This window comes from Ostrinia furnacalis, unplaced genomic scaffold (assembly GCF_004193835.3).
Source record: "Ostrinia furnacalis isolate ACB-3 unplaced genomic scaffold, ASM419383v2 OfSCF3137, whole genome shotgun sequence".
NCBI classification, from domain to species: Eukaryota; Metazoa; Arthropoda; class Insecta; order Lepidoptera; family Crambidae; genus Ostrinia; species Ostrinia furnacalis.
Genome location: NW_021133376.1, coordinates 201,380 through 227,689, shown reverse-complemented (window position 1 = coordinate 227,689; position 26,310 = coordinate 201,380). Strand labels below are relative to the sequence as shown.

At 36.8% G+C, this 26,310-nt stretch overlaps 1 protein-coding gene across 6 annotated transcripts in view; it reads left to right on the top strand.

Moving 5' to 3' along the window:
• Nucleotides 1–26,310, top strand: part of cut (homeobox protein, cut) — a 198,333-nt gene that overhangs the window by 64,548 nt on the left and 107,475 nt on the right. Inside the window, exon 1 of one of the 6 annotated variants that reach the window (XM_028310900.1) lies at nucleotides 25,091–25,170. The exons of the other annotated variants lie outside the window; for them this stretch is intronic. Coding sequence (XP_028166701.1) covers nucleotides 25,099–25,170 — 72 coding nt within the window. The 5' untranslated portion in view covers nucleotides 25,091–25,098. Of the gene's footprint in view, nucleotides 1–25,090; nucleotides 25,171–26,310 lie in introns of those variants that run through there. 6 annotated transcript variants of the gene reach the window in all.

The window sequence follows — 26,310 nt, the reverse complement described above, 5'->3', positions numbered from 1 at the left end:
AAAAAGAATTCGGCGTTCGGCTTCGGCTATCGGCCTGTGGGAACATCACGTCGAATATCGGCATCCGTGCAAAAAGGGACGACGGATTCCCGCGCTTTTTTCCTCTCCACAAATGTCAAAGTCGATTGACAGTTAATTTCGTACTCTCCCGCGCTGTCAGAAACATTCTTTTTAAGTGAACACTGGCCGGTTTGTTAATGTGCTATTAAGAAGGATTTGTTAAGAATTTTTACGCGTTACAAGAATGCGTTTTGCGTGTGTTCTTTTTTTATTTTACATTCTAGCGTAACGTAAATGTTGTAAGTACATTAGCTGGTATGTAGTTCTTTTTTTATTTTAGAAGCCAAGGTCATGAACTTATCCTGCCTATTAATTTTCTGTCTAACTTTGATTCTAAAGATCTCTTCGCTCTTCAGTCTATAGTTATGTAGACTTGTCGGTCGATCGGTGCGCAAGCGTCGCTTCCTGCGGCAGAGGTCACGGCCGCGAGCTAGACCGAGGAGGATTTAGGTCAGAGTTTAGATCGCTTATGGCAAGTCAAATGCAGAGGTTTTAGTCCTTTATTAAATCTTTCGTGATTTAAGATGCAAGTTGAGGTTAAAATTATTATAACCTAGCTTCCCGCCCGCGGCTTCGCCCGCGTGGAATTTTGTCTGTCACAGAAAAACTTTATCGCGCGCGTCTCTGTTTCATAAACCGGGATAAAAACTATCCTATGTCTTTTCCTGGGACTCAAACTATCTCTATGCCAAATTTCATCAAAATCGGTTCAGTGGTTTAGGCGTGAAAGAGACAGACAGAGTTAATTTCGCATTTATAATATTAGTATAGATTGTAATGTACAGGGTGGGCCAAAAATGGGATGTGTGGGTGATGAAAATTGTGTATACCTAATTTTTTTGATTTTTAATCAATAAGTATGGAACGCTTCACGGGACAACAGTATTGTATTGTGGGTCCATAGAGAATACCAATACGAGGTTTTTAAACCAAATACATTAGAAGCTTTCGTTTCAAATTTTAAGATCGTATTAGTAACATCTGAGTACCATAGTTATGAATTTTTGTTATTGGAAAGTAGTAAAATCATCATATTATTCTTCTGTAGTATCATTTAATTAAGAATCCCGCTAAATTATTTCCTGAAGCACTTTTCAGCGTTATTTCACAGAAATATTTGTGAAAGCACAAGTGGCTAGCGGCGGGCGATAACAAACGCATTCCGAGACCGGGGTTCGATACTCAATCGACTCGATTGGGTCTAGGGAATTCAGGCGGGTGCTATTCTTGAATCGGTCGCAAATTAAAACAAGAGGAAAATAATGTGTGTGAAATCTAGAAAGCTTCGGTCGTTCGTTTCAGCCAAAAGACTTAGTGGGGGGCTTAAAAGCTTAGGTATTTGCAGAAAATAAATGACTTTATATGACTTAGCTAATATTAATCGAGTTATAATATCGTAATGAATAAAATTAAGTACTTACCTATTTCTTGTCATGGACAGATAGAGTGGCAAGGTAAAGATCACACCTGTGAATCACAAATTAGCTTAGTATAGATTAATAGACAAAGTACTATATACTAAAGGAATTTTTCATAACTTTAATGGGTGCCTTCCAATCAAACTCTACTCATTTTCCTCCAATATTTCGCGCACGAAACAAAGCTCACGGTTCCCTAATACCGCCGTCGGCACATCAAAGGCTGCGCGCGCGCAATTTCGACAATTAAAGCGCCTGGAATCGCCGCCGTGTCCTTGGGAGGAATCCCGGTGCCCGGCCCGCCATCCCGGGCATCCGGACCGGTTAGATTTGTTACCGGTTTTTTCACTGTTTATGCTTTTTAATTTCAGTACTGTGTGAATTGCTCTGTAGTTAGTTAATAAGCTCTGATTGGTTGGCACAAAAAATGTGGGTAAAAAGTTATTATTTATCGCACGTGCAGTACTGTAATTGTGTAAGACCTTAGTCTTTAAGGAATAATTTAGTAATAAAAAGAGTCTGTCAAGGTATGTTAGCTTATGTAGAGTGGATTCGAGCAAACAAGAGTAAATATTAATCTCAGAATAAATCGTCAGTTTTGACATATTTCCCATACTGAAACTGTCAATGAGCCAGTTATACCAGGAGCTATTCTTGGATAAAACGTCGCTTGCCTCTCTAACTGACGTAACTGACATTTTGCAAAATTTTCAGGTGTTTAGACAGATCGATTCGTCTTGCGAAATTGATTAAGATGATGTAGATAACTCAGTTTCGAAAAAAAAATGTCAGATACGTCAGTTAGAGAGGCAAGCGACGAAAAGATTTGTCGAATCGGGCCTAATTGACCTAAGTCTAATACCAAAGTGAAATTTATTTCAGCAAAATACACGACCCCAAAAAAAAAGAAATCGAACTTCGACAAAGAGGATTTCCCCTACAGAGGTATCAAAATACTCCACATTTTCGTAACCTGCTTCCATCTCATTCGAAATTGGATTACACGGAAAAGTGGCACAACTCGCAAACCGCAAGAAAACAAACATTAACATAACAAAAGTGTCGGCATCGGCAATCTGACAAATTCACAACCGATCGGCAACAAAACGCCCTTCAAATGCAAATTTGTCTTCGGGGGTACCTATCTTTTTCGGGGATTTTTAGGGGTCCGCAGTAGAAATCAGTTGTCATTGAACCAATAGGTACTTTAAAAAAATACATACATCTGCACGCAAGAAGACTTAATGAAGGCTTAAAGGCTGAAGACTACTGAAAACGCCACTTTAGTAGCGGAGTTTTGGCCTGACACTGTATGTCTGCTGTCGACACGACAAGAAGAAGAATACAAAATATTAACACTTTGAGTAACTTCATTTCATCAGATAAAAAAGTACTCTTGTGAAAAATCCACATCATTTAAAAAGATAAGATGTAGCTTTTTAAAAGTTAAATGTTAACGCATTGGTCTCTGGCAAGCATGAGTTCAAAGATTTTTCCACTTGACTTTTTGACTATAGTTGTCTCAATATGTAAGTATTAATAAAATAGTAATCATTTTACACTAAAAGAGCATAAAATACAAGCAAAGTTACAATCGAACTGCATAAAAACGACAGAACCGAATCAGAAAATCGTTCTTTTCCCATTTTTTCCGTGGCGTGATACTTCCGCACGTTTTCCGGGCCGGTTCTCCGGTTGCCCGGATCGGTCCCGCCCCATTGGGCCTGAAGTGGTCATATTTCTATCCCGCGTCTTATTGACTCGGAATAATGTCTTTGTCGTATTTTATGACGTCATTTCTTTGTTATTGCGCCTTCGTCACCCTACAACTCATGTTTGGTTCGACAAGCTTTTTAATATTGGCTTATTTTGAATGTAATATTCGTTATTTGTTTGATAATCATCATATTTCATTGTAAAAATATTTAGTTTAATGTAAAAACCTTGGAGGAGGCCTTTATCCAGCAGTGGACGTCATTTGGCTGAAACGAACGAACGAACTAAAAACGTTGAAACAATTAAAGATCTTACCCACCCACCAAATAGCAAAACATCCAAACTCAATAGTTAATTCCGATGGATACGAACCATCCATTGTACCTCAATTACCCAATCGCTTTAACCCAACCCCAAATTAACGACAGTTTAGCTAATCCACCGTTAGCTAACCATCGATGGCTGACAATCGGCCGATCAACTTGCGGTTAGGGATCAGCCCAGATCCTGCGGTTGATACGGCTCCGTAACCGATACATGGGAATGGCACGTACGGATTAAACGGATTTGAATTTCGAATATCCGGCACAAGTTTGGTGTTCTAAAATCAAAACTTCAAATCATTGGCCATTAATACGAAGTTAAAAAAAATATTCGAACGAGTTCCGAATTCGAATCAAATTCAATTTATTGTGTTGCATATTATGTTTNCATGGCATGGGCATGGCCAGTGTTTTGTTAAAAATATTGAATTTATCAGATATTTTCTTTTTTGAATTTCCACGCAACGGCATTAAATTAATAGAGCCACAAATATTACAAGTACGTAGGAATTAAGTTACTCGTACCATCGGCAAGCCATCTGCACATCTGAAGAAGTTAAAAATACCTTAATCTGTCTTTAAATCGGTCGATAAACATCTTATCGATATCGATACGTCACAGCGAGCCCCATAAATACAAATTCTTTGAGCTATTAAGATCAGCTGATTACCGCTGGGGATTATTCACGCAAAAGTCCTTACAGATATCATCAATAAGGTAAACTATGTAGAGTTTTGTAATTAGTTTATTTTTGAGTCATTAAGCAAATATCTGTAGAGTCAATGAGAATAAAACTTATTTTTGTAAACTCGTTTTTTATTTAGCTGAGAGACTAACATTTTATTCGGGTCAAATTACAATCAATATTTTTGCCTTCAAAAGAATGTAGATGCAATAAAATTGGAACTTCGATTAAACAAAAGACAAAAGATAAAACAAAGGATAACCATTTTGACCGAAAACAATATTAGAACGTAACCCAAACGTTAAAAACTACCGGAATTAAAAACTATACTTTAACTCAAACTTCTATTTACTTACACTGATTACCTCGAAGTCACAGGATAGTTTAATTTTCTCTGGACCAATTTGTGTTTGATTGGCGGTCAATCTGTAGCTTGTTCTTGCTGCAGCCGTTCCAAAATTTGAATTTCGAACTCTAGCGAACTCACTCCTGCAGAATTCTGTCAAAGTTCCAATTTTGAATTTAAACTTAGAACCGTCTTTCAAAAAATCCTAAAGCTAAGTTGCACCACCTTATTTTGACCGTAACAATAACAAAATAACCTAAGCTTTTTGTATGGTTTTTGACAGATTTTTAACGTTTGTCGAAGTTAAAGTAAGATGGTGCAACCCAGCCTAAGCGAATTATTGACGTTTTTAACTCTGTACTGCTGCTTGTTTTTTTTAATCTTACAATATTATTGAACAAAGATAATTAGAGGATGCTGGAAAATTGTAGTAAAATATAATTAAACAAGTAAAAATAGCCCAATATCCGAGCAGATGCGTCCCGTAACTGTCAGTCGCGGGTTTGATTCCCGACACCTGTTGTTTTGAGTTCGATTACGCCCATTAGTGAGAGTGAGATATTTGATACTTGAGTATTCTCTGGATATAAATAACTCCGTTTACTTTGGCTATTGACGTTTATTTACCCAGTGAATTTAAAAATCAGATCTTTTTCTTAACACGTTGACAGTGCAGTGTCCCGTATCTGGGACACAAATATTTACCATTTTTTTTTTTTTGTATGTGCTCAGCAAAAGGCTAAAAATCGTTTGATTTCATCGAAAATTATCAATGTTTATATTGTAATTTTAACCGCCTCTGTGGTCTAGTGGTAAGACCACCTGCTTCAGACGCAGAGGTCCCGGGTTCGATTCCCAGTGGGGGCACATTTTTCTGTTCGGTTTGGTTGGTGGTAGGGCTTGTTTTAAGTCCGCCTGGCTAGCTACCACCATCGTACCTAAGTCTGTCGCCATAACAACAATGTTAACAGCATTGTTGTGTTCCGGCAGTTAGAGGTAAGATAGCCAGTTCCTCCGTGGTTGAGGATTCCGGATGAAGCTCGCTTCCACCTTCGGCCTGATCATCACTTACCATCAGGTGAGATACAGGCCAATAGCTTCCTCGAGGTGGATAAAAAAAATCAAGCCATTAAGAATAAACTAATCTGTAACTCTTAACTACTTAATTCAAATGTAAATCTACTAGTAATTAAAACATTATGTTTGTCAATTTACAAGCCGACCGATGTTATTTTTGCCATAAACTATTCAATCGAAAACTACCCACCATCAACCGATCCCGTTTTAATCACAAACAACACTTCAAAGACCAATTAATATGGACATTGCACCTTCATCAAACACACATTCACATCCCATAATAGACCCTAATCAACACGCAATAAAGTTCAAAATCGGTTGTCGTAGTCCAGGGGTCGCCTGTCAAAAGGGTATAAGTCAACAATGGAATACTTTCGGTCAGCCGCAGCTCGATAAATACTTCATAGTATCGGTTTGAGGGACGCCGGATGTCCGCCCTTCGATCTCTCGCCCTTAGGGATGGCTGGACCCTTGAAGGGATGGGTTACATGGAGCTGGTTTTCTTAAAGATACTTGTATTTTTTTAAGAATTAATTTGTATCCATTTAGCAAAGACAATAAAGAATAGTGAACTTAACAAAAAACAGAAGTCAAGGCAATAAATATTTTCTTATTAAAAAAATTATGAGTCACTTTACTAAAAAATAAAAAATCATTGGTGGTATAATATCACATTCGGCTACATAATTATTTTTACAGATAGTCTTAATTGAAAACCATACTAGCAAATAAAAGGCGTAAAATTGATACGGCACGATTTAATATCTATTTTATTTTGAGAAACAGTATTTTTAATCACTCTATCTTTACACTAGTGTGTGGAACACCACATAATCTTTTTACTACATCTTGATAAAGTCACAAGCATGCCACTTCTTTGTTCTTCAAAACTAAATAAAAGCACTCGACGCCATGTGACCTGACCTTGGTACTTGTTAAGGGCGCGAGGTCACTTTAAATAATAGACTAGAGGAAGGGTTCCGTAGGCGAGAAAAGTCGGTGGACCCTTCCGATCGGACCTTTACATGACAAATTGTTATTATTTTAATGTAACATACGTAATTAGAGAACAATAGAGTTTTAATTGCAAAAAAAGATGATTTTGTAAGAACTTGTATAATTAAATTATGCTTATTAGTTTTTGTTCTGTGTGATTTCTAACTATAATGTCTATGTATTTACAAAAATATATTTAAGTATGTTTATATCCGTTGTCTGTTACCAATAGTACAAGCTTAGCTTAGTTTGGGACTAGATGGCGCAGACTCAGTGTCAAATTACCAAATTCTTTAATTATTTAATTTAAAACATTTAATTCAGCGAATTTTTTATTTAATATCTTTAGAAACAAATTAACTCTATTTTTACCCGACTGCGCCAGAAAGAGGGTTATGTTTTTGAAAAAATATTCTGATTTTTATATCCGTTTTAAGTGGCACACGATTGGCCATTAAAAAGTCGGTTACTTAACAACTGGGCGTATTTTTATTTTCTTTTAATTCGAGACCACGCCTTAAAGGAAAGAAAACCTGCGAGTTTTGTTTTCAGGTTTTCCTAAAGGCAACATAGCAACGCGACTGCTAATTTTACTATAAATAGCATCCACTGGGCCTGTGGCTAAGTCACAAATCCGAACTTTTGAGGATTTCGAGACTTTAGCGACTTGGTAGGGTTTCAAGTTTTTCATTTCCAGGTTTTTTTATGTACAGAAGGTGAGCCTCGTAAAGCTTGTTCCCATGGCCATCCAGTTTTAAGATCCAGTAATGCAAGATCCTGCATAACTGGACTGTCGTGTACACATACATAATTATGACAAATGTAATCTCGTAAAATATATTTTTTTATGCTAGACAAGACAGGTATAAGACATAAGTTGTTTGAAATCCGAGCAATTCCGAAAGGATCGGTTTTTGCCAACGGGATATTCGTATGAATGTTAACATTAAAACACGTGTGCTACTAATCAGATTCCTGCAAAAATCAGTTAAAAAACTGGATATATCTGTAGGAAAAAACGCTTTTAATCCAGATTTTTGATGTACAGAGGTGAGCCTCGCATATTAGATAGCTGGAACACAGTTTAAAATTAGGCATTTGAAAAGACACTCCTACCATCGCAAAATAAACGATTTTCAATTTGTACATTGTTAAACACGTCTTAAACACAATTAGTTGCTTAATTGTGCCGGACAGTCCAAAGATCAACAAGGGTCAGAAGTTCCAAACCGGGCACTCTCCCGGCAAAGATGTCGTAGAGGTGTTACTACGGGATAATCCCGGGATCCCGCGTATCCCGTGCTTAATTACGGTCAATAGTTCGCAGTTCGTGTGAACTGACGGAATATTTATGGGTTGTATGGCTAGAGGGTTGATTAAAAATATTTGCACTGTTTTACAGTTGATTTGGGGGTTATATTGACTTTACAGGAATAGTTATTTAATCAATTAATAAGTATTATAGTAATTGCATTGACATATAACAACTACTTATAGTTTTGATGTCATTATGATAGAAAAATGCTAAGCTTAGTTAAACATTTTACCAGCTCTACGTCAATTTAAAGCCAATTCTCTTAAAAAAATGTCGATAGAGAATGATTTATAGTCTATAACTTTTCTATCTATCCCGTACATTTTTTATTAAAAAAACATCTTACAAAGAGCCATTCAAACGCATAATGAGACGGAGTTAATCCGTGCGACGAATTCCATTACTATTGATCGCATTCATCGATCGGGCACAAAGATCATTTTTATCCACTGCAAAATGGGCTCTAAAAGTGTCTTATTAAGTTTGAAATTTGTGTGAATGGTATTTAACACGTGCAATAAGCTCAAGAAAACGGATATAGCTTATTAATGCGATGCCTGAATCGCGCTATTGGCAATAACGATGATTGAACGCGTCCGAGGCATGATTGCGCACTAAAAGCACTAAAACTGTTCGGTTATTGATATTAGACGCTGGAAGCTCCATTTGCATTTTAATTAAATGAGCTAATGAGATATCATATCGGGATTGCTATTTAAGGATGGCGGGAATCAATGGCGGCTTGTCACTTTCACATAGCGGTTTCGATTTATCGTATGTGACAAAACTGGCACTTATTGGTTTATTGTCTTTGATTCAATGTTAGTTTACAGACAGTCATATTAAAAGTAATTTTTTTATTTTTAAAAAATCGTAGCAATGACATTCCAATTCCATGCTCTACGACACGTTGAGTGATCTCTGGCAATAACACATCACTGTAAGTATACAGGGTGGAAACGATAAGTGATCTCACTCGATTATTTCTAAACTATACAAGATATCCAAAAACTGGTTACTGATTCTGAAAGTGCTTTACAAGCTCTATCCAACGGTACCAATAATAGGTTACCAAATAAACGGGATCTATCCGAAAATTCAATGTTTCCGGCTTCCATACATTTAGTAAAACCATATAATATTAAAAATTATACAAGATATCCAAAAACTGGTTACTGATCCTGAAAGTGCTCCACGAGCTCTATCCAATGGCACCAATAATAGGTTACAAAATAAACTGAATCTATCCGAAAATTCAATATTTCCAGCTTCCATACATTTAGTACTGCCACAGTCATGGCACTCATGTCTTGATAATATTATAGCAAGTAAAAGCCTAAAACCAATGTTTTTAATGAACAATTTTAAAGAATAATGCAATTTAGAGTTCAATTTGTGTTTATTATTGAATAAAAAAAAATAACACTTCTAATATTGTGTGGCTGGCATACATTTAGTATGGAGCCTGAAAACATTGAATTTTTGGACAGATCCAGTTAGTTCTGTAACCTATTACTGATACCGTTTGAAAGAGCTCGTGAAGCACTTTCAGGATCAATAACCAGTTTTTCGATATCTTATATAGTTTAGAAATAATCGAGTGAGATCACTTATCGTTTCCACCCTGTATATATTGTACCTGATAGGTATATCTTACTAATATTATAAACGCGAAAGTTTGTATAGATGTCTGGATGTCAACATGTTTGTTACTCTTTGACGCAAAAACTATTAAACGGATTTTGATGAAACTTTACAGTATTATTGTTTATAACCCAGAATAACATATAGGCTATAACTTATGACGATCTGCGAAAAAATAAATTTCATGCGGGTGAAGCCGCTGGCAAAAGCTAGTTGATTATAATTTCAAAATTCAGCACTAAGATTTCTTTTTATCTTCTTCTTTTAGCTTGTGATCATACAACAAAATATAAGACTTTAAACAACAGACACCAAAAATTTATTGCCTCTCTACATAATGTAGATTTCCAAGAAAATGCTTGTTTCATGACAAATTATATTTACTCTACGGCTCTCATATTGGTTTATGTATTTTTTGTGGATTTCATTCATGTGGATCATTGTTGTCTTTAAATGAATAAATTGAATTGAATTAACGTATTTTATTCAATCTAAGAACAAACGATTATTAACTGTAATTATTTCATTCCGATCCCGACTTTCCCACGTATTCCCAAACTAATAAAAGCTATTTCAAAGGAACTAACAATATTTCAACACAAACAAACCATTAATAAATACTAACTAATTACCGACACCAGATATCCCGAGTTATCCCGAGTTATCCTTGTAACTTGTAATCATAACAGAAATAAATCACCCACAAAAACGTACACGATTGAGACGCACATGTATCATATTTATGTTTTCAAAAGCTATTTCTAGTGCCGAAGTAACACAGCCCTTAAATAAATATCCAGTCAACAAAGATAACATAATAAAAAATCCAAATTGATGTTTTATTTATTTTAGACTTACGCCGTTATGCGGTGCTGCGCCGATTGATGGTTTTACTTTATGTTGTCATATCAAAAACCTTTGATATATTACATAAACAATACTAATTAATGTACGGTAATATCAACATTTAATATGTCATATTCGTTCATACAAAATGGAGGACATATTTCATCGGATTCAAAAGGAGAGACCTCGATTTGCTCGGGGAAACTAGGACACACGAATAATAAAATGTCTGTCTTCAGCACAGCGGTATTTCTCGTATTCTTACACGAGGCACGTACGTAATAATATTTTTAAGTAGAAATCTTAACTTCAATATCGTCGATTACCCAAAGAGGTACTAGGCTCGCATAAGCACGCAGAATTAATACGTTATTATTGCCATTTGCCATATTACCGCGATAAGAAAGAATGCGCAGACATCTGAGGCAGCGTCTCATCTCCGGACGACCTGCGCCAAGGAAAAGGACGCGCATACGAGAAAAACACGCGAAAGAAAAGGACAGGAATAACTCCGATAACACGTCAATACATTCCTTACGGGGAACACACGCGAGTGTATGCTCTCTCGCCGAGGCGTAGAGTCGAGATTCGCTCGGACGGCCTAATGGAAAACCGATATCACATCAATATATTTTACGACCCGCATCCCCAGGCGAGTTTTTACGCTGCGCTCTAAGTTATAAGGTTGAGAATCGAACAGTGGACAGTTTTAAGAAGGCGTTCTCGATATCTTGTAAGATAGTGAGGGCGTTCGGAACCGATCGAAGGCCGATTACGTTATTGGAAAAACACCTCTATTCGATAAGGGAGAAGGTTTGCGTCATAAGGCGTTCCCGGGTCAGACACGCCCATGTCTTATGTGGAAAAATAAGGAGTGACTTTTTACTGTTTTCCTTCGATCGCCCCGCAAACGACCCCGCGAATAACTGCTAATAATTGGCTCTTTTATTGTCAGAATATGTCATTCAGGAGTAAACATTTACAGTTTTTGTTTGTTCCAGGTATGCTAAAGGCAATGGCGTGCATTTTCGAGGTAATCCCAGTTACACGCTTTTCACACCCTAACAATTTAAACGTTCGAAATTTAAATAAACAATAGGCATCAACGTTTGACATTCGAAACATTTCAAATCGCGTTCCGTTAATTCGTATTGAATTACTCCATAGTTCTTAAAACAATTCCAATTTCAAAAAGCGAACAGGCCCGCGTCAATGCAACTGCGAAACAAAACAAAAAATCGAAAGCAAATGAAGTGAAAGAGCTCGATTAACGATTTTGAAAAAGGAACGAACGCGTTCATTATGCGTTCGGATTTTAAAACAATACAGGCATTCAGGCATCGGCCCATTTGAATATGGAATGTGACGGACAGTTCCGTCCGAATCGGCTACCTGTGTTTTTCTGTTTCATTACATTTTAAAAAGCGGATTGACACGGATCGCGGTGCGTCTGTCAATATGACGGTTTTTTTGCCTCGACGCCCATTACCGACCTTCCAATTTAATATCCTTTATCTGATGCGGCTTTCTGACTACCAGATAAATTGGGATGAACAGATACCCTTTGATACTTTTTGGACATTCCAAAAAAGAGTTTCGACAAGCAGTATTTTGATATCAAAAACAAACACCTAATCCAACTATGTCAGTATGTAATTATTTTTTTTAGACTCAATTAATGACTTATCAAATAACTAATTGGAGCATCATGTTATTCGATAAATCGGTAGGTCTGTAACGCATTTGTAACAGCCATAGACAATCGGGGACAAAAAACCAGTATCAGAGGTCGGGCGATCCCATTTGTCGAGCTCGCCTACGATCCGATACCGACGTAACACAAAGAGCAATTTGGGCTCACAGTGATTGATTCCACCGATACATCACTAAAGGCGTTTTTCTATGAAAAATTGCTATAATCGACTTAAAAACTCATTAGCGTGAAGACAAAGAAATCGGCCGCCATTCCTCTAATTTGAGTTTCTCGATCGAGACGAATTTCGTCAGTGATTAAGGTTTTTGTGATGTTAAATGCGATCAAAGAATTTTAATTCCGGTATCCTTTTAATATCCGATGTCGTGGAATTGGATTTGGGGGGTTTTCAAAACGTTATGATGGTGAATTAGCCATCTGTCTTAAGAAATGTAATGTTGACGCTTATTTTTGCGGTTTTGAAAAGCCTTGGAAAATATATTTTGGCATTACAAATTAATACTTTTGAGGTATTTTTAACAAAGGCTTAGGTTATACATACTTACATAGAAAGCCTCGTAAGCGTCTTTACTTCCAAAATAACATGTTTCTCATAAATCTTCTATTTTAGGACTCATTGTATTCAATCCTTCGACAGACCTTTATGAAAAAAGCGAATAACATCCAACACCAACGCATTCCTTCGCCACGCGTCCTGCACAAAAATTGTAACACATACCTGTCACGCGCTGCCGCGTCAGTTTGACGTCTGTCAAATGTAGTTTCCAGCGGCTCCGACACTTTAATCAGGCGTTTGACGCGAGCAGAAGATGACAGCGCACGGGGTGCGGTCTGTATTGTACAGTCGGATGTAGAAGGGCATTGAATAGGCATTTTTATTGAAAAAATATTTGTAAAACATTGTATATTTTTTGTTGAGACTCCAAATGTAGAGCTTGAGTGGGTAACCACGCGATATGTTTAGAGAGTTAACGTCTTTGTCAAAGATTACACGATAAAGGTGGCTGCAACCCTCTATAAAGCGCGTATTTTTATACGACTGTACCGAGAACACGCGCGCACATGTCCTGTGTCACCGACGTCACTTTAATTAGAACCGACAACAGGAAACGATAATAAAGCAATGGCACACAAATCATAAACAAAAATCATCAAATGACTTTTTAAAAAAGCATTCCAAATTTGAATACGCCGGTACAATTAAACGTAGGGGGCTCTTTCATCGACCACAATACAATAATTCAAAAATAGAATTCTAAAAAAAACTTCGTCGCATTCAAATTAAACGACAAGATAATTTTTGAATATGGATCGAGGTGTATTTGAATAAGTGTTACATTAATATTCTTTTGTGATAATTTCGAATTCGGAACGCCCACACCCGGCCATTGTCTCGCGAGTTATTGGCTCATTAGGCGACATGTCGCTTTGTCTCGAACGATTTGAATTTTTGATTTTCGAATCGAACGCGATTGATTTGTGGCGCGCGCCGTCTTGAAGAAAAAGTGAGCACAGATAAAAAAGCGTTGGTATAATTGTTTAATTTAGTGGACAAGAATATCACGGGCGTCGATCTTGTAATGCCAAATCGAGTGGCTTCTGTATTACTCGGTATCTCGAATCAAAACGCGATTCGAGCGAACAAAGGAGTAGAGTGATATATTTGAACAATAAGAAAGCGTCGCCCACGTGCTGGGACAGATGTGCCCACAAATTACGTATGCTAATGTGTCTGGTAATCCTTCCGTTGGACCTCCTGCGCCGCGTCACCTTCTTGGAGTAGAGCAAGGAAAAGAGACACGTTATTTCATAGAGTCGGGATTTTTGGCCATCTCTATTATTACTATTTGTACCTTAACACTTGGTAGAGTATATGTAGTATGAATCTGATATGGTCAAGCCAATTCTGGTACTGCTGAGGTAGTATAATTTTGAGAGGGACGTAGATCTCTCAGTGAATTATCATAGGTTCTTGTTGATTACTTTCAAATTTTCAATCATAGTATAAAAAACTCTTAACTTGAGCGTGATTTGAGCTTTCATTAAAAAGGTTTCCTATCATAACATTATTAAAAAACAGTACTTATTGAATTAATGATTAAGTATAAGTACCTATCTTAAACTTGTAATGGCTGTATCATCAGGACTGTGTCAAGACATAATCGATCGATTATGAATGCGGGCGATGATTCTCGATTGTCACTCGGATATGTCGCGGCACTAGTGTTTTGTTTTAACCGCCTCTTTTGAATTTTGAATATCGAGATGAGACAATGTTGCCAGCTATTTTTGGATCATGATCTGTGCTGGAAAAATTGCGAATTCCGATTGAAAACACTTAGGCCGAGTTGCACCACCTAACTTTGACCGTAACTATAACAATAATCGGTGCTTTTTGTATGGAGTATGACAGATTTTTGACGTTTATCAAAGTTAAAGTAAGATGGTGCAACCCAGACTTATTCTTATTTGATTCCAATAAGACTGTTTGTAAATTGCAGTGAGTAATTAGATATCAATCTAAGAGCCCGTTTCACGGCAATCCAGATTTGCTGGATCCAGTAATGCAGGATCACGCAAACTGAACAAGCCCTAATAAGTTCTTTTTACATTATCCCGATTCAAAAATTCCAATAAGAAACACAATAAGAATCTCATTGCAATAAAATCTGATTAAGTGTAAAGGAACGCGTCAAAAAGCTTTAATCTCGCCGTTCCAATATACGTCATCGAGTACAAACTTCTTTGCGCAAAAAGATCATATCACCAAACGGAGCAGCGTGATTCGGAACGTCAAAGCATGGGGAGGGCGCACACTGGACGATTTTTTATTTATGATAGAGCTATCAACTTTTGTAAAAGTTTAACGGAATTAATCGCTTTCAATTAAAATTAAAATTTAACTTTGTGAAATAACAGATTAAAAGTAATGACTTCATTAATTTTTTAGTAAAACGTGATAAGCAAAAAAGTCCTATTGGAAATAATGTTTTTAATGGAACTCTATGTAAATAAAAATGGTTGATCTCTGATAGATTATTGTCAGAAATTTCTTTTAGCAGACAATCTAGACGATCACAACTTCACAACATACTTTATAGTCACTGGCTGATCTAAAAGTCGATCCGTGTAAACCCGCGCCACGGTAATCACGGTTTATGAGTTTCCCGCCAAATATCGCAATATGGCGCCCATCGGTTGACACGTATAATGTAAAAAAGTTAAATTGCGAGTTCACGGCGCAATAAATGTTCGTTTGTTTACTTACTTATTTATTTGTTCGGGGACGTTATTGTGATGGGGAAGCCGATATTACCTATAAAGTTTAATTTGTGGTAAAGATGTTAACTCATACTTACAGGAACGAAAATGATCAAAACATTTTAAATTCTTATTGGAATTTATTAAAAAATCAATAGTTTTAACAATGTTGGATACCATTGGATTGTATTGCAACATTGCTGCTTTGGTTAGGTTAGTTTCATAGTTTCAACGTTGCACGTGAGTTTTGTAAAGTTACATCTGTAACAAAACCTAATTCTATTCTAGCTTCGTAACTTACTGATTATAACTTTGCACATTCCATTTCATTTCTCGTTAACTCCGATGAATAGCTTTTCCTCCACAATTTCACCAATACATCTTCTTTATTACCAAAAGCGTTACAATATCAACCGCAATTTTAAACGATCGAACGCATCGAAGAAAAGGGAAGATGCCCTAACTGCTCAATCCGGGAACATTCAAATTGCCCTTCGGAAAGCTCATTACTTCCCGAATTCCCGAAACATAACCTCTACGGGGTCCATAAATAACGTAACAGCGCGCATATTTCAAAACAAAAAAAAACACAAAATTTCTTTTACGCGCCTAATGTTGGGGCGCGTTTCCATTCGTTGATTTAGATTGAACTAGTTCAGGATTGGGGATTGGCGTTATTTTGAAAACCAGATAGTATGAACCTACCTATCATTTTAAATGTAGAGACGACAAGCATCAAGGTAAACATTGTGGCATCTGATGTAGTTTTAATACTTAACTTAAAAAATACATAACCTATGTCGTATGTAAATACTGTGCAAAGTCAGAAAGAAGTTATAATAAGATAGTGTATTGTATGAATCGTTTGTACCCTTTCCTGTGATGTTTCTCACAAACATTGGTAACTTTAACTTATTTTCAAACGTATCATATTCGCTTCAATACCGTGACGACGGATGCACAAAGCGGTTTCCAAAGCATCAGAACTGCTCAGATATTATAAAAAAAACTGCATTCAAAAACTGAACTCAAGGTTACAAAAACGCGACATAACCCTCCTTCAGTGGAGACAGTCCCTCGCTCACTTGCATCACTTTCGTATGCAAATTTCCGCGATACGACACACCGTAACGGCAATTTGAATTATTTTTTATGGCGCTCAGGAGTATTGAGAAGATCGGGATTGCGATTAAATTTTGAATGAGCGTTCCATTTTGAAATTTGAAAAGAGAATTGGAATTCTCGAATTTCAAAATGTGATTTATGGCCAGTATTCTAATACGCGTATGGTAATGGTTCAGTGAGTTGTAGGTAGTTGCAATGAATTTTTAAAAATCCAATTTATAAAAGACAGCTGTTTACCAACAAAACTCTTCTTCAAGTAAAGTCAAAAAGCAAATGCAATAATGCATTCATGTCCTTTATTTTTACTTTTACTAAAAAGTATCATCAGAAACGCAATAGAAACCGAGCTAAGAAAAATGCCCAAATTTTTTTACCGAACAAAATTAAGTACAATCTTCAAAACACCATAATTTCCGTTAACCGATTTATCGTTAATAGAGGCGGTCATAATCGAGCTCGAGCTCGTTCGTGAGGCATATTTCTCGAATAACGCGCCTCATGCACCTGGAACGCCATTTTTCGAGATAGCAATAACCATTAGCCGAAGTTTCAATAACAAATATTCAAATAAGGCCCGTTCGCGATACATCATGGCGCCTAATCAGATTTTTAAGGAAAGTGGGGTAGAATATAATTTAGTGGAGTTCTCTAAGTGAGCGAACCGATTTTGGAAGCGATTTGTCGTGGAATTAAGTTATCGCTCTTACGGGGAGACAGTTTACATACACTTTTAGGGAAATGCCGTTTTTGTAGATTATTAGATTTATGTTTAGTGTTATTGATAGTGTTGGAAATTAAATTAACACAAAAGTAACCAATTTCTAGGATCTAGGCTATCTAATGAAGCTGTAGAACACTTTGCCCTAAACCTTTTTTCATTTTACGTGTTGAATTCCTTTGCTCATATTTCCCAATAAAAAAGTAACCTGTCATATTATTCAAAAGTTCCAAATTGGAACACTCAAACTGTCACCACACATCGCAATAATAGACGATCGGCTGTTATCGTGTTCCTAATTCGAGCGTTCAAACGTCGAACGGAAGCGGAAACGGTACTGATTCTAATTTCAAACGCAATATTGCGGTATTGATAAAATTTGTGGGACAGTCGGTTATTGTATTGGACGGATATCTGTGATAATGTCGTTATAAAGGAATTTTGTGTGCGCTGTACGTGGGCGAGGGTATTTCAATGTTGTTTATAATTAATGCATTTTAATCGTTATCAAGTGTTATTTATTACCCTATTTGTGGGTTACTTTAGCCCTAGAGCCAAAGTTACCCACTTTGGCTCAACAAAAAAGTATTAAAATTGACCTAACTCTATCTTGCAAACTTAGATTAATCTAGACTTGCTTCCAAATAAAAATAAATAGCCCTCTGTAGCGCTATCTAACATTGTTCTGTCAAATATGTCGTTTATCGACATTGCTAGACGTCTTCTTTTTTGAGGGAGGAAGAGGGGTCCTTTTTTGTTTTAAGTTAAAGTTGCCGTGTTGGGCTAAAGTAACTTGTAAATACGATATTAGTTAGCATGCAACACTGACCTGATAATATGATCAAAATGACGTAGTCTCTCCAGTACACAGCTTTCTTACTGCTGCAGCACTGGCAGCGTCAGAGTTACCATCTGAAATAGAGAGAAAGATTATGTAACTAAGTTTTAAATATTCGAAGATAGCAACTGGGTATCAATATCAATCCTTGGTTGAAGCTCTCAATTTGTTTGTCGCTAATAAAACAAATGTCAAGGGAATCCCTCTGATTAGCATGAAATATGCAACAATATCGCCAGCCAAGGCTACGTGGTTTGGAATCTTATTGCTGATTGCTCCTTCGCTTGACACAAAAGCGTTTAAAAACAAACTTCTGTCAAATTCAAAAAAGGAATGATGCTGATAGTTTTTTTTATAATGGCTTTCGCAGATCGTATTATAAACTTTTTATTTCTATTTACACTAAACTGACAGTTACATTTCAAATTTTACGCGCTCAAAATTTACCTTTTTTTTTAATGTTGGCTAGGGCATTAGAAAGAAAGAAAGAAAAACATTTATTTGGTTCAAACTTAAAAAATATAACACACAGAATGAGATAACAAAAAACAAGTTTAAGTTAGAACCAAAATTGGCCACCGCTCAGCATGTGTCATGCTCTGGAGTGGTAAATTAAGACCATGCTGCCTATAGATATTTTCACACGCGAATCAATTCAAAACCTTATCAAGCAATATGCCGAAGCTATCATGGGGAAATGCTATATATTATTATGGGAAAGGAATGTCCCAGAAATAGTAATGACAATTAATGCCTCTTGCGGGATTCGAACCCGCACCCTCTGGCTTGAGACACGGAGTTACTATTAACGCCGTAATAGGTACAAATTGTGCTTCGTCTGTAAAATAAAACCTAAGAAGTTATTTTTGTAAAGAGCTACCTACTCAAGGTATATTATTTGGGTACATGATGTGTCGTCGTGCATTTAATAAATGCAAGCCAAACGGACCGTTGCACACTGGTTCAAGAAATGATAAAAATGGAATTAGCGATATATTAACTTTTTTCGATGGTATCATGTGTAGAATGTCATAAAAAACGTTTTATTTAAGTTATATTTTTCTGAGAAATGCGTAGTTTTTGCTATATTACATGTTTTGTGTTTTATTTGTATGAAACGTTTCCTTCACGAGGCTCTTATTCAAAATGTTAAAGTTTGTTAGATATGACTACTTATAGGTTAAGATCAGAGAAAGATCAGAGAGAATCATACGCGTAAATTTAACCGAAAAGTGACCAATCGTGATATTTNATGCTGATAGTTTTTTTATGGCTATCGCGGATCGCATTAGAAACTCTTTATTTCTATTTCACAAAACTGACAGTAGCATTCCTTTTTCAAATTTAAGCGCAAAAATTTACTAGTCTTTTTGGTTTTTTTTAAAGGGCTAGGGCATTTAGGCCATGCTGTCTACATTTTCACACAAAACGAATCTGTTCAAAAACCTAATTAAGCAATATGCCGAAGCTATCATAGGGAAATGCTATGGGCTATATTTGGGGAAGGCATGTCTCAGAAATAGCCTACATAGAGATTTCTAATGACAATTAATGTCCCTTGCGGGATTCGAACCCGCAACCGCTGGCTTGAGACATGGAGTTACTATTAACGCGATAATAGGTACAAATTGTGTCTCCAATAATAATACTAAGAAGTTATTTTTGTAAAGAGTGAGTAGGTAGGTATATTACTTGGGTACATGATGTGTCGTCGTGCATTTAATAAATGCAAGCCAAACGGACCGTTGCAATCATTACGATGATCCAAAAATATAAAGCCGGTGTCATACATCAAGCGATGCTTCTTGATTTGAACTAAGGTAGAGCAAGCTAACAAAGTTCCAATCACATTATTACTGGAATGTTATTAAGAAACCTGTCTTTGTTTCAGGAAACTCATTCCTAGTTAAAATCCAAAAATGTTATAAATGTCGTCGCTTGCCTCTCTAACTGACATAACTGACATTTTGCAAAATTTTCAGGCGATTAGACAGATCGATTCGTCTTGAGAAATTGATTAAGATGGTGTAGATAACTCAGTTTCGAAAAAAATGTCAGTTACGTCAGTTAGAGAGGCAAGCGACGATGTGTTTATAACTCTTCCCGTGGATGTCGTTAGAGACAATCATCAGGCTCCCACAAATTGTCTAGCCAGCATGACAGGAGTGTAGGACAAATCTTCCCTATTGTTTTTGGCACATTTTTGATACAGAGAGGGTCGTCCTCCTATTGTGGAGATTAATGACCTGCTGATGATGATCATACTGAAAACTACTTTTCACCACACTTGTGCAATAAAACTCATTTTATTTTTAAAAGTAGGCTTTTTAAAAGCACTTTTACATGACCCAGTATTAAGCCTACCACTGCTTCGGGACAGTAAAATAAGCCAGTGCTGAGAAGAAGCAGCGCAAGAAACAGCCACTCTCTCTCATGGTCTCGCTCACACTACCAATACTCAATACTCAATTCTTTAATGCATCCATAATGTTACTTACAGACGTGGTACTCGTATGTATGGTTTTAAATCAAATCAAATAAATTTATTTGCTTAAAACATATTTATTTATAAGATTTACCCTCTCGACGATTCGGCTCGGTTTTCGGTTTTCGGAGCCGAAACGTCGGGAGGGTAAATATTTTATTTACCGTTAAAATAGATATTGTTGCAATAAATCCCGTGAAGTGATAATTTCAAGATACAATACAACCACGTCGCCCGCACTATCGCACTATACCATCTCGCACACTATAGCTTCGCACACTATAGCTTCGCGCACTATCGCCTCGCTCCCACTGCACTACCAGCCCGGACACGGTAGATAAACCATATTCGGCTAGATCCCATAATGAGGCTGATAATTACCGCGGTCACTGCACTGATAGCCGATGCTTTCCAAACTTTGGTCGGCCAAGTGTGAATCGGGTTCCGTTTGGGTTCCAAAAGTGACTGATGTTTAAAAGAAAAGTCTATTACAATATGGGCCCTTATCCTGATTTTTGTAAAGCATTAATAGTTTCTAAGTAAGCTAAGGTTAGGAAAGTAAACGTATTTAAAAAATATTGTACACGAAAAACGTACTACGTATGAAATTTAATTTGGCTTATCAAAAATCTATGAATTTTGAAACGAAATTAAAACACACTACTACTGACTAAAAAAATAGCATGGGTAACTTGATATTTTCAATGCAGGGTATTGTCATTAAACATAACAAGAAAATACAAACAATAAATATGAATCAAATGATAGTAGATCATCTTTAATTACGTAATCTGTAACTGAAGAACTAATCCATCGTCAACTGACCCCCAAAAATCTCCATATCAGGCCCAAAGTCGGACATTTTGAATTATTGTTTACCGCTCACACTCGCCCGTTTAATTGCTAATCTCGCTGCGCGTACGCTCATTGGATAAAACAATACATTTTCTCATATAAAACCTCAAACAATACTCATCTATAAGTACATTGAGTTAGCGTTCAATTTACCAAAGCTGTTTAACTAATGATAATTAATTAAAAATATGTAACTAAAACGGTTAATTTCCAAATTCTCCAAAAGTCAACGAATCGTGCGAAGCTATATTGTTACATTTTATTGTTCTAAATTTTGTTTAACTGCTCGCTCTTATTGGAGTTACAGATACAGTTAGAGATAATGTCTTCATGGTGCGTACTTACTTATAAAACCAAAGTTTGATGGAGCTGGGAGAGATGTTATCGAAGTGGGTTTATGTATAAAGAATCTAAGAAAAGTTTGATTACAATGTACAATAGAAAATCGTTCACGTTTTATGAGTTTAAACACCTCTTGCAATATATTTTACCCACTCTACTTTTAATATTTAACCCGCGAGTTAGAGTCGCGATTATACCTAAGGCTGAGTTACACCACCTAACTTTGACCGTAACTTTAACGATAACCGGTGTTTTGTGTGGAGTATGGAGTTTGACGGATTTTTGACGTTTGTCAAAGTTAAGTAAGATGGTGCCACCCAGCCTTAGGCCCTTTTCACACGTCCCGGTTGCCGGCTAACCGGCGCCGGGTATCCGGTCGTGAAGTGTATGGGCATGCCGGATTAATTACGCCGGTACATGTGAAAGCTACGTACCATGCCCATACACTTCACCACCGGGTACCCGGCGCCGGTTAGCCGGCAACCGGGACTTATAAAACCAAAGTTTGATGGAGCTGGGAGAGATGTTATCGAAGTGGGTTTATGTATAAAGAATCTAAGAAAAGTTTGATTACAATGTACAATAGAAAATCGTTCACGTTTTATGAGTTTAAACACCTCTTGCAATATATTTTACCCACTCTACTTTTAATATTTAACCCGCGAGTTAGAGTCGCGATTATACCTAAGGCTGAGTTACACCACCTAACTTTGACCGTAACTTTAACGATAACCGGTGTTTTGTGTGGAGTATGGAGTTTGACGGATTTTTGACGTTTGTCAAAGTTAAGTAAGATGGTGCCACCCAGCCTTAGGCCCTTTTCACACGTCCCGGTTGCCGGCTAACCGGCGCCGGGTATCCGGTCGTGAAGTGTATGGGCATGCCGGATTAATTACGCCGGTACATGTGAAAGCTACGTACCATGCCCATACACTTCACCACCGGGTACCCGGCGCCGGTTAGCCGGCAACCGGGACGTGTGAAAAGGGCCTTAGTCTTAGGGCTTATTCCCACGAAAACATCCCGTTTTTAGCAGTAACTGTTTTTTGCCGGACCCCGCCTGTGTGATCACACGACTGTCCAGATGGCGAGATCCTGCATTACGGATCCTGCACAAACTGGAAAGGGCCCTTGAAGATAGAAACTTCAAAATTTCGTGGGTCGAATTACGAAAAGGCGTAACTGATTTTTATCAATTTTACAGGAGCGACGTTTAAAGATAATTTGAAGTATGGAAAAATGCATTTCGGGCCCTTTTTACCTGTCAATACTGGCTTCCTGAAAAAGAATTCAGTTACGATTTTAGTGAGGTTATAAAATGCATGTTTTTAATAACATGGTGTGTTTAACTCAATATCGCCATTTTGTTAGATACGCCTTACGATTTAGTAGCACAATTTCGCCATTTCATCCATAATACTCTAAAAATACTCCATTCCATCATATCCCCGATCAGATATAAATAGCGACAATTAATTCGGCCTCCATTAGGACGCCATGATTCACGCAGCTCATACTATGCCATACTAATTCGCTCTAATTTTAGTCCGGATATAGTTAACTGTGGTGTCCGGTGCGATACCAATGGTTATCTCCGATATTATAGGCATTGTGTAAATAAATACAGCTTAAAATGTAATGACGGATAGAAAAGGCAAGGTAAAATAAATTGTTGGTGTAGAGCTGACACACAACTGTATTAGGTTTCTTGAAAATTAGATTCAATCGTATTTTATTTCATTCAACTAGTAGAGCCAAATGAAGCGGCCAAAAATTTCTAAAACTTCGGATGTTACCCCACATAATTTAATGAAGAAACTGAAAATATTAGTTAGGTATAGCTAGTTTATTTTCAACAGAGTATGTTAGTTAATTTTAGCTTTATTTATTTGCCATAAGAAACGACGATATGTATGCCATCTCTTAAGTCAATTCAAAATGGCGCCAAAGCCAGTTACAACTTTTAATTTGTCCTCAAGATCGAATGTCAGTTAATATTCCAAGATATGCAAACAAGCAAACACAGGAGCGATAGTTCACAGCGATCCAAACAACTCCAATCGCCCGTAAAAATAATATTCAAAAAATCCTTGAGAAACTCTCACAAAAAACCAGTTGCACGAATTAATTATCCATCGAACTACCCCGAAATAGGTCGATAATAAATTAAATATCTGACCCTAAATGTGTCCTTTGAATTATCAAAAACCAGTTCGGGACATCGCCTTAACCCTTCGATTGTTCTATGATTTATTCCGAAAGCGATCTGCATTATGTTAATGTGGATTTTTGATAATTATTAACATTGAGCGGAGCCCGTCCGCTGCTCAGTATGCGAATAACAATTAGTGTTCCTTGAGAATGTTTCTCACAGGGGTTGATGTTGAACCGATGTGGTTATTGTAATTACTTGTTACGATCTTATTTTGGCACATACGAGATTTTACTGAGTGAACTGAGCTTCTTAGAACATAAAGGGATTATAAGAAAGTTGTAAGTAAAAAATATTTTTATTATTTTTTAAGTCCATGCGAATGTCATTGAAAATTTTAAATAATCCATCCATCTCCATATTTAAGCCCACTTGCCTGTTNTGCCTGCGCGAGCAAAAGACACTTTTACGACTATAAATAAATTACCCCAAACACCAAACGTCATAGACAGCATCAAAAAATCATCTTTGCATTTACAAGACGGCATTGAATCGATCGAGATCTGCATATGTATACGTCACCCGAACTTCCGATTATGTCTGCCACAAAAGGATCGAAGACCCAGATCTGAGATGAGAAAAAACGAAATTTCTTTGCCCTATTGACACCGGGTCGGACCCTAATCCTATCTTTGACAAAAGCGGGTCGTACATTAAACCTGTTTTACCGATCGAATCGATATTAAATGCATCTTTACAAAGCAACATTTGCATTTGGTTTCTGAGATGCAAATCAGATTTTGAGGAGTATGGGAAGCGTTTTGGATATGCTAATGTCGTAGATAAGCGTCGCGCCGCCGTCAGTTGCGCGCGCGCGTCCGCGACGACACGTCACCGCTCACGCACCGCGTCTGTGACGGCTCGTTTGGGCGGAGATCGCGCGTTTTTTCTTCTTTTTCCGCGAAACTAGTAATTTTGTGCCAGTATTTAAACTCGACCTACCCCATTCTTTTTTCAATTTTCGATTTTTTATTCCTTTTTTAAATCGTTTGTTTATTTTGAGAAGTGAATGGGGTAAGACGAGTTTCCACAATCGGAAAAACATAGGTTTTAATTATGTTTTCCGATTTCAGGATTTAAGCTGTGACTTATGAACTGTGAACCAAAGTTTTGTGTACATGAACGAACAATTCAGTGACATTTTACATTTGTACATAGAAATTATGAAAATCAGGAATTTCTATCATGAGGTGAGTTCCGTTGTTATGTCTTAACATTCGTTTTTTTTTATTATACAAATTAATTAACCCTTTAACAACCCGTCCAACTTAACAAATCTTCCTCAGCTATGAACTAAAATCCTTTAATTGTTAACTTTTAACAAACAGAAGTTGGTTAGTTGTATTATTAACTGGATTTAAAAGTATCATTAAAAGCAATTACCGATTTGCTGAAGACGTCAGTAATTAAGTGAGAGGACGCGAGTGTTCGTAACCCGTTTACAAACTTCGCGCTGTTCGCGGAAGGAGAATCTACAATGGAGAAAACCGAAGACAAGGTCCTAATAAATGGCAATGCCAGATTTTGTATGGAAAGTGGCGTCTTTTTTTTTTCGCGCGGCCATCGATCAAACTTTGTTTTTTGATTACAAAATAGTGTAATAAACCAAACTTACTATGGCATGTATACCTCTAAACTCAGTCTGAACTGAGTTACGAGCATTAGAAGTTTGATGATTTTCATACTAGATTTGCTTTTTGTGCGCAAGTTTTGTAAGAAATTGCAACAAAATATTGCGATATTTTTTTATTGCGCTGATTCTGCTCCATACTGATGTCTGGAGCATTTAATGGATGGTATTGTTTGTTCACACATACAATCTCACTAGTTTGTTGCAATTTCTTACAAAACTTTGCGTGAAAAAAGCAAATCTAGTATGAAAATCATCAAACTTCTAATGCTCGTAACTCAGTTCAGACTGAGTTTAGAGGTATACATGTCATAGTAAGTTTGGTTTATTACACTATTTTGTAATCAAAAAACAAAGTTTGGTCGATGGCCGCGCGAAAAAAAAAAGACGCCAATTTCCGGCATTGTCTTTTTAATGTATTATGTGGATATGACAAACTTTTTAAACTCGTTTTTTATACCAGCCAGTGATATAGCTAGTACTGGATGTTTTTCAATCTATTTTCATGAAAAAGCTTATTACAGATAAGTGTATCTGAACTTTTGTATTCACAAACCAATTTCAAAATAATTAGATATCAGTGATTTCATGGAGTGCTATGAATCTTAGTTGTAGACAAAGAAGAAAATTAGCCAAGTTTGTAATTTAAAACGTTAAATTTTTAAGCACTTACTCATACAAACGAAACTTGTGCAAATTT